General features: G+C 36.7%; 1 protein-coding gene across 5 annotated transcripts in view; it reads right to left on the bottom strand.

Moving 5' to 3' along the window:
• The window catches only part of MAP3K19 (mitogen-activated protein kinase kinase kinase 19), a 38,009-nt gene that overhangs the window by 22,606 nt on the left and 5,413 nt on the right, over positions 1-9,990 (bottom strand). For 2 of the 5 annotated variants that reach the window (XM_085552173.1, XM_085552175.1), the window contains exons 6-9: positions 6,464-8,875; positions 5,202-5,354; positions 4,297-4,994; positions 2,782-3,217 (exon numbers count right to left, since the gene is read on the bottom strand). In XM_085552173.1, the coding sequence (XP_085408299.1) occupies positions 3,151-3,217; positions 4,297-4,994; positions 5,202-5,354; positions 6,464-8,875 (3,330 nt within the window). In that variant the 3' untranslated portion in view covers positions 2,782-3,150. Of the gene's footprint in view, positions 1-2,193; positions 3,218-4,296; positions 4,995-5,201; positions 5,355-6,463; positions 8,876-9,990 lie in introns of those variants that run through there. The other 3 variants (XM_032445917.2, XM_085552176.1, XM_085552174.1) reach the window with 3 other exon arrangements.

Below are 9,990 nucleotides of genomic sequence, written 5' to 3'. Positions count from 1 at the left end.
AGCTGGGTTTGGCAAGTCTTAAGAAAGTCTGAAACTTTTTCCTGAGTGACAGCTCAGAGCTTTAAATGTTATCACATAGAATAAGTATTAGGTATCTTCTAATGGTAAAGGGATGTGCTTTCACAAGCTTGAATTTTAACTCCAAATGTTGAGGAATCTTAGTGTTACAGTGTAGCTGTACATGCTCCCTGGTAGCCTGCATGCTTTTATTATGCTTTCTTCACCGCTCTCTTGCTTTTGGCCCACAGTTTTAGGAATAAATATTGTGATATATATATATATATATATATATATATATATACACACGAAACTTAAGGCTTGCCCTCCTTAAATACAATGAATCATAAGGCAAGTGTGTCCCTTTTCAAAGTCATTTATCATTTAAAAGAAAAAAGAAAAAAAGAAAGATTTAAGGTTTCCCAACTTTTCTCCTTATTAAGAGGTTATCTGGATTCTGATGTGAAAAATCTGTGATCTCCTTAAGTAAGCAATATGCAGTTGTCAGACTTGCCTGTAGAATGTTCTACGATGCCAGGCCCAGCTGAGTTATCTGAGATGCCCAAAATCAACATGACTGTCTGTTTAGCTGTGCTGAGCATAGGGCTGGTATGCAATCACATATCCCTGGTTCTCTAACACACTTAAGCTTAAAAAATCTTTGTTGCAAGCATTAGACAACAGTCGCCTTCTCTAAATCTGGTTAAACAAAAGCAAAAATTCACTATCATTGGTATCATTTTCTGGTTCAGGTTTTACAAACTTTAACACTTATTTAAAAAAAAAAATTAAAAAATGGAAATTAACTATAGTTTAATTAGCTGAACTGAAAATTACATTCAAACTCTAAATAACGATTACTAACATGAATAGCAGGGAACTCAGACTTTAACAGAGGATGTTACTTTTGCATATAAGATACGCATAAGGAGGAAGGTTCATAGCTCTGAACTTTTTTAATTAACTGCATGTCTTAAAGCATTCCTGCTCTTTCCCTGTTCATTTCAATATCACTTCATGCTAAGTAAAAACTCATTTTTACTTTGCAGCTTTTTTGGAGATAATTCCATAATGTATATTATTAAGATTAAGGTAATATGTACATCCTACCTGAGTTCGTGTGTCAGGGCTTTTACCTTATTCAGCAAGGTACTTTAATGTAAAGATGCTCGAGTTACCATGGATTTTGACATGAGGACCAGCTGGTATTCCTCAAAGTGGGACTGATAACTGTTTAAACTTTGAAGATTTCTGTAATGCTAAGATTTCTCTTTATACTGGCATGATGTTCTGTTATTGTTATGTGACATCATACCTACAGAAACTATTAATAAAGAATTTTGCTAGAAGTACTGATTTCTCTTCATTTTTGTGTAGTTTAGACCAAATAGCTGTCTGAAGTCAGGCTACTGGAATAATATAAGATTTATAAGCTATTTTAAGTAACTGAAGAGTTTAATGCTCTGCAGAAAGTTGATCTACAAACCAACTTTTTGTTCTTCTTTCCATTTTGTGAAAAACCCATTTTTGGGCCTTTAACTTCTGAGGGCTCAGCCCCTTAAAGTTCCAGGGCTGAATTTTACTGCATTTCTTCCTAGAACCTTGTTGGCACTCAAAGCATCATAAGGTTCACCACATTTTGCTTCTTATTCCCACAAAATCTTAACTGTACTGAGAAAGAAGCCCCATCAGAAAGAGGACAGTCTAAATGATAATACCTGTATCATCTCCTATCGATGTATCAAAATATTTTTCAGATTTATTCTTGTTGCATTGGGTCAGCAGTAGGTAGTAGCCAGCATAACTACCCGTAACATGGTGCAGACTAAGACTATTCTCTGTCATCAACGCGATGCTCACTCAAGTGTTTCTCAAAACAGTTCAAGTCTCAGAATAAAATTTACTCTCCTGTTTCAGGTAAAGGATGCTGGAAATTAGTAGTAGTTTCTCTAGTGATTCAAATGGCACCTTATAGCCTCTGCAAACAAGAGAAAGGTAATGCTCCATTGCTTCTGCTGCTCTGTATCAGCAAACAGAAGTTTAAGAATTACAGCATGTCACTTGGATTGAAGAAGGCAGCTGAGATAATCCTATCAATGTGTATCAGTTCCTGGTGAGGGGCAGTCAAGAAGATAGAGCCAGACTTCCCTGTGTTATCCAGCGGTGGAAAGTGGGCACAACTTGAAACACAAGACAGTCTGCTCAAATGTTTTATTTTCAGTATAAGGATTTGAACACAGGAACATGTTGACTAGAGGAGCTGTAGAGTCTCTATCTTTGGTTATACTCAAAAGATAAAGGACAAGTAACTGAGCAACCTGCATCTGCCAGCCCTGCCCTAAGCAGTGCAGTTGGAATACACCATCTCCAGCTTTTCCTTCCAATCTCAACCCAAAACTGTCCATAAAATGGCCATGCATTAAAAAAAATAAAAAAAAAGATTGTCTCAAATCTCAGATGCATAAATCCAGAGAGTCTAGGAAACTACCTCGATGTCAGCTTAATAATGGTACATCTGTGTGCAGCTGGATATCTCTCGTCATTATCACCACAGTATCTTGTGGTTGATAAACCCCCACAGAAAAGGAAAAGAAGGACTGCTATGTATCTACAGCTTACTTTTTTTTTCTGTTCGCCACCTACACTTAAAAGGCCCATCTATCTGAACAACAACTTCAGTATGTTTTATTACAACGTAATTGCGTGGTTTGGAGTTTCAGCAGGATCTTCACAGAGACATTTAAAGACTGAGATCTATGAGTTTGAGAAGAGCTTTCACGATACTTTTTGCATCCGTAAAGCTTTCTGCTGGTACCATTCACATTCCATAGGTTTTTACAGAAAATTGACACTCCCAACTTACCTTGCTTGCCATGTGCTGCTGATAGTAGGCTTTTTTCCCCTCTAGATTTCCTCAGAAACAACAAAATATGTGGCCTTGTGTTAATAATGAACGAATGCCCATTCCAATGAACACAGATGTGACCAAAAAAAATGTTAAGCACTGTCTAAAAATAGACCTATTGTCTACACAACCAATCTGTAGTATGTTCTGCTGTTACTCCTAACCCAGTTTGTTCTGATCTCTTTCACGAGAGGAAATATTTTTCATAATACAAAACATTTACTCACTTGACAGGAGTTCTGAACAATTCACCGTCTTCCTTTCACAAAGGGATGGTCCAACAGCTGCAGAGCAGAAGGGCGCTCACGCTGATCTCTGCATTTGAGGATTTGAAAAATCAGTACGAAAATTGGGTGTGCATCTATGGTATGTAATTATTTGTAAGAGCTAAATGCACACTAAGTCATTTATTTTTCTCTTATTTCTCAAGTGATTAGTCCTTTTCAGGTTGCTTTTTTAATTTATTTTTTTTAATAAGGCTGACAGAGAGGATAGCAGGATTTATGGGAAGATACAGTTGGTATTTATGACTTATAAAAGTGGAATAATTTATTACGAAAATCATTCTTCCACAAAAATCTTCCAAAATCATAGAATAATTCTGTGAATTTGGCTGTTTCAGGTGCACAAAAAATGTATTTAAGGAATGTGACAATTATTTGCTTGAACTTGAATCTGTCAGTCTATTCTGTCATCTCCAATCAACATAATTAATGTTAATGAGGCCATTTGAAATTACAGTATTTCTAGAACTAAGGGGTTTGCACCTTTTTAACCCTCAGTTTGGACTTATTTCAAAAGCAAAGCAGGAAAAAGGATGCTGATTTCCTAAATAATAAACTAATGGGAAAGGAAGAATGAAGGAGTCACATTTGCAGCATGATAAGATGATATAGGAAACTTTTGCCACTATAGACACATGTGAGTTTTTTGTTTGTTATTGCTGGTGGTAGTTGCTGACTTGTAGTTTTGATTTCGTGTGTTTGTTTTATACGGTCAATACTGTATTAGAAACTCCACCTGTGTATTTCCTTCTACCTTAACAATTCCTACTATCTTCAAAGTATATATAAACAAACAAACAAATAAATAAAAGGAATATATAAATACTTATACTATATGCCTTCTAAATACTATTCTCTCTGAGACAAAGTATACATGATGTTGCTATTTACTGACAGTAGTCTTTCTGGTAACTGTTATATGGTTCACATAGAACAATGCCACAACAATCCTAATCTGAAGATTAGAATTCAAGCTTCCTGCCTCTGAGTCCACTGCCACGCTCACTAAATAACATGCTAGTGACAAAATCTAATCTTCAGATATATGTAAAAGGCTGCTATGAATCTGCTATTCATTTCATGAAGATTTTCAGTTAAAAAGCTACATACCTGGTTAAGCATGCACGCACAAAGTCCACTGCAGTTCCAGAGAATTGATCAGGTAGGGAAGGCATCAGTCCTCTGTGAGCCCCAATATAGAACATGGCTGCTATCCTGTCCATGGAAGCCAGTGGTGGTTTTCCTGTTGCCATCTCAAATACTGTGCAGCCAACACTCCAGATGTCTGATTTCCTCCCGTATCCAGATTCATTGATAACTTCTGGTGCCATCCAATATGGAGTCCCATGCACAGACTTGAGCATCTCGCTGTGTGTTCCGCTGAGGCTGACCCAAGCCAGACGCCGGGCACAGCCAAAGTCAATTAGCTTTACTATTCCATTTGGCATGAGCATAACATTATTGCCCTTGATATCTCGATGTACTACACAATTGGCATGTAAATATGCAACCCCTTCTAGAATTTGTTTTGTGTATTTACAAAGGACAGTTTCTGTCAACGGACCAAAACGATTAAGAATACTGGAAATGGAGCCACCAGGAACAAACTCCATGAAAATACTTAAAATGTTGTCTTCCAGACAAGTTCCTAAATAAGTTACAATATTGACATGCTTCAATGTCTTCAGAAGATCAACCTCCTCATGCAGCTTCTGGTACTCCTTTTCTGTAGTCAGTTGATCTGACGTATCCAAAACAACCTGCTTTACAGCTATTAATTGTCCCTGGTTTGTCAGACCGCAGTATACCTACAATGAAATTAGCATTTATTAAAATGGAATGTGACATTAAAGCATATGATCACTCATTTTAAATACTTCTTTTGTTTTTGTCATGTGCCATGTCCCACTGAAATATTACAGTTATTTATTGGGTAAGACAGTAGTCATGCATAAGGCAAGATATAGCTCAGAGATGACCAGCACACCCCTTATCACACTGAGACTTCAACTTACTGTGCCATAGGCTCCCTTTCCAAGGACTTCACCTCTTGTCCACATTATAGTATCCTTGTTATTTAAATTGCTTCCTGGTACTCGAGTAGATTCCTCACAGTTGAGCAGTCCACTTTCTTCACTTGATGCCAGAAAGGCTTTTCTGTAACTCTGCTTGGAGCATGATGGTTCGTGTGGGGAGAAAGAAAGGAGGAAAAAGAAGGCCTCATATTATCATCACCTTTTTACAGACAGTAACTTTCACCTGGCATGAATCTTTTCTACAGATATATATATATATATAAGAATATATTTGGTCCTTGCCAATGGCTTGCTACCTAAGACTACACAAATATTTTCAAGTGTAAACAATCTGAAGATTACAGCACGCCATCTTTTTGTGCCATTGAAAGCAAGCCAGGCAGAAGGAACACTTAAAAGAGCAGGATATATATTGACTTACCATTTTAATTTATTTTATTGTCATATAGCTGAAGTTTGCTAAACTTATGGGGTAATATGACAATGAATTTGCCCTAGGTAACATATATAATCCAAGCCTCATGAAAACAACTTGGAGGGGAATTCACAAGAGACAACTACTTAAAGAAACAAACAAAAACAAAACACCACCACCAACAACAAAAACCTAATAGTTACTGCACCCAGCCACAGATCCCTGGAAGTATTAGTGGAGGTATAATAGGCATTTGTGTTTGCAGAAGGATAGGGAAGTGAATCAAAACATAGTGAATTAATTTTCCTTGTAAATTTTTAATTTAAACAGAGGAAATACTAAGAGGGTAAAGAAGCAGCAGTACAGGCAGATAAGGTCATTAGTAGGTATGGTTTTTTCAATGAGTAAGGGCCAGAATCCATCTAAGCCTTCTGAGCTTGAAGTTTACTTAAACATTACTTAAACAGATGTGATAAGCCAGTACTTGTGCCAAACCAATTAAAGCAGCCTCTCCTTTTTTATCACTATAATTTCTCAGTTTAACTTGACCCAGTATCTAAGTCTTCTTGGCTACATCAGTCATGCCTAAGTACCATCTGGCCCATGTCAGACAGGCAGCATCTAATATCAGTATCCTCAGGTGAACACTGGAAGACCCAGTGAGCAGCTGGCTCCAGGAAAAGAGACTTGATCATTAATGAGCACATATTAACAGTACTTCAGTTAAGCACTGAATACTGAGTTAACAGAAAAAGACTCATCTTTCATCTAACGCTGTTGAAGCATCACTTAAAGGAGTAAGCAAGTTACAAAAATTTAATTTTACCTTCTCTAGATCATTATGTACTATTTCTCCATCTCTGTTCATTACGTTTCCTTCTTTAGTACAGGTATTCTGCATTTTAGAACCTACGTATTTTGTTCTTGAAGAGTTCACGTCTTTATCTTCAAGCATTAGCAGTTCTGCAGCCAGACAACAAAGCAGCTCATCAGTTACATCCTTATTACCTGCCCATGAGAAAATGTTTTGACTTGTCTGGAAACTGGGGCTTGTAACATTTGTTGTCTGAATCACTGAAGGCTGAGTGAGTTCACTTGCCAAAATACTGTTCTGAGGCGTGTATGACCAACTGCGTCTTAATTTGTGTGTAAGGAATTGACACTCCTGTCTATCTGAAAAGGGCAATGCTTCTCCTTGATTTATAGTCATATCCACTCTGTACCGGGGTACACAAATGTTCTGGTCTGTTATTAAATTGTTACTTATAGCAGCACATTCTGTGTAGTCTTTATCGCTGAGCTGAAGAAGATCCGGGTTAGAGGAAGCAACAATCTGATGGTTGGATAGATCCTGACTGTCTAGAGACTGCTCCAAAGAGGCTTCTTTAATAGTTGATAACATTGAATTTGAAAGAATTTTGTTTGGCTTCGTTGATTGTGAAAGCTCTTCTAAAAATATAAGCTGACGATCTGCGTCTCCATGAAACAATGTCATGCTACTTGAAGTTTGTATTTGACAATCTGGACCGGAAGATATTACATTATCTCGCTCTGTGTTGCTACCACTCAGTTTAGTACTTTTGTTGTTTGCACATAAGCCTTTCTGCTTTTGTTTAGTGACAGATATGGTCTTCTTTGGCTTACAGCGTGTCCTCTTCTGAGCATTTCTTATTTGGCTGCTGTCTCTTCTTTTAGTGCAGGTAGAACTGCAGGTGCTTGCAATGCAACGCCCAGGAGGAGCAGAACAAGCATCTCTGTAAAAACTGTTCTTAAGTTGATCAAGCTCACGCACGTGAGAATAGACAGGAGTTCCAAACATCTCGTAAACATCTGGGCCTTTGTCATTTGAATTTATTTTCTTGAACATATCACTGTATTTCAGTTGTACAAAATCTGAAGCAGATGGTGCACTTTGTAGAGGAAGTGGAGTAACAGGTTTCTTCGGGATAACTAGATTTTTGCAACCGCAAGGAGAACTTGGCTTTTTAAGTTTCTGAGAACTCTGAGGAAAACAACATTTGTTGGCTTGAGGTGGTTTTTTTTGACACGTCAGGACAGTCTCAGATTCCATGCATGGCAGTTGCAAAGATGGAAAATTCTTCCTCTTGGCATTCATCTTTTGTGCATTGTGTTTTATAGAAGTCTCATCAGAAACAACAAAGCCTTCAGGTGTCCTTGTTTTGCTACTCTTTTTAGATTTTGATGAACATTTGTTTCTATTCATCTTTATCTCACTTTTGTCATTGTCTTTGCGAGAAAGAACGTTGAAGCTCTGACTGATATGAGGAGGCAGGCTACGAACAACGCTCCTTTTTCTGGCAGGACGTTTAGCAATGTGTGGTTTCCTACGTAGTTCTTGTTCAGAGAAAGCAACATGGACTATAGGAACAAGCTCACTTTGACCTTTCACAGTCACTTCTGACATTGCTTTATTTTCCATTTCTAATTTGAGAAGACAAACATTATTTTCTGTTTGTTTTCCAGAACTATCCTGCACTTCTCCAGGAATTACTGCAGCTACAGAATTAGCTTCTAAGACATGGCAGGACTCAATCACTTCATTTTTACATGAAGAATCTAAATTACAATCACCAAGCATGAAGAGTACACTCTCAGGATCTTCACATGGCCTACAGTAAAGTATCATGTCTGTAAAGTTCTCTTCTATACCAGTCCTATAGGAATTCTCTCTTTCTTCCTTCTTGCTAGCTCTTAAAATATCTGTATTGTTTGACACAGGACACAGAGCTGTAAATATTCCACAGCTTTTCACAGCATTACTTGAGCTCAGGTAAAAATGACTAGCATCACAAAAACCATCTTGGGTCATAATATCTACATTCTCACAAGCCACTGAAAACTGAGACTTCTGGACATTCTTTTCAGTATTGGCAGCTATCTCAGCTTTTGTCCATTCCAAATCGTTTTCAGTTTCTTCTTTCTGATTGTTAGGGTACTTGTGATATTTATTCTTGCTGAAGCAGTGCAAGTCTTCTGTTGGAGTGAACTTCTCAGAAATATTAGCCACAATCACACCTGAAGACTTCTCAGCTTGTCTTTTTACTATACTGCCTAACTGATACTGATAAAATTTAGTAGTTGATTTTATAGGCTGAGAAACAGACTTCATAATATTCAAAATATTTCTGATCTTGATGCGCTTATTGACGAAAATATCATCTAGAGGAGCAAGATGAATTGTTCTTATGGGCTGAAACGTCACTGGTGGCAAATGGAACTGTAATTTCCATTAAAAAAAGAAATTAATAATGTACTACACAGCAGACAAATGTAAAATCTAATCACTAAATTCACTAAACAGGTGAAGGAAAAAACATCAGAACAGGATATATTGATGTGTTTGACATATTCCTACATTTAACCTAACATAAAGTGTAATATCAAAACACTGTGAAAATACATTATTTTTCTCAGATTCACAATTATTCCTCGTTTTGTTGTGGTATAGAAAGTGGGATTCTTTGCTATAACGCACAAGCCAGTATCCATAATTTAAAAATAATAACCCTTGGCCACACGTACAAATAAATAATATCATCAGTTCTTATCTGTGTATTATGCTATATAGCGTGCTTGATACATGAATTCAAAGGCTGGTCAGTAGTTTATCATGCCAAAATTTCCTTCTTGCTGTGCACTCTCAGTGAATGCAACCATTCTGCATTCCAAGGATAAGCAGAGGTTCGAATGTGCTGGGGAAAGCAATGAGCACTGTTTTGAAATTTATAGTTCAGAAGGCTTTGTCTAGTCTGCATGGTTTTAGTTTGAATGCTCAGTAAATCCTAAATGATAAGAAATCATCAGAGCCTACGATGTGAAATAAAGCATTATTAAATTACATTGACATCAACTAATTTATTTTTCTTAAACTTAAATTTATTTTAAATTTATTATTTAAATTTATTTTTCTAAGTTGATAATGTGTTTTGGTTTTTTTCCATAGCTCTTTTTATGAACTTCTGTGCATGCTTTTGTATTCTGCAACAGGCATGCTAAAGTACACAACAGATTTATTGTCTCTAGTAGAAAGAACAACTAATTAATATCTATAAAAACCAAATACTCTTTCTTCTATATACAATGAATTTGATCTTCTGCAGCTTTTAAAGCTCACCTGCTGTGATGCTCTGACTCATGTTAAATGACAAGGTTCAGTGCAAGTACAGGACTAGCCATAATTTTTTTTTTGTCAAGCATCCTGTTTACACTTCTCACAAAATTTCATGTTAAATATGTTTTTAATCAACTATAAAATGTAATATAGTATTCTTCAGTTTGGCTTCAATTTTATATTACCCATCAATGCAACAAAATTGCTTTGCTTTGTTTTTA

The sequence above is a fragment of the Coturnix japonica genome, chromosome 7 (genome assembly GCF_054131305.1).
Source record: "Coturnix japonica strain WE chromosome 7, WE-NBRP24, whole genome shotgun sequence".
Taxonomy (NCBI): Eukaryota; Metazoa; Chordata; class Aves; order Galliformes; family Phasianidae; genus Coturnix; species Coturnix japonica.
The sequence above is the reverse complement of the archived record's forward strand: the minus strand, read 5'-3'. Positions and strand labels throughout refer to the sequence as shown.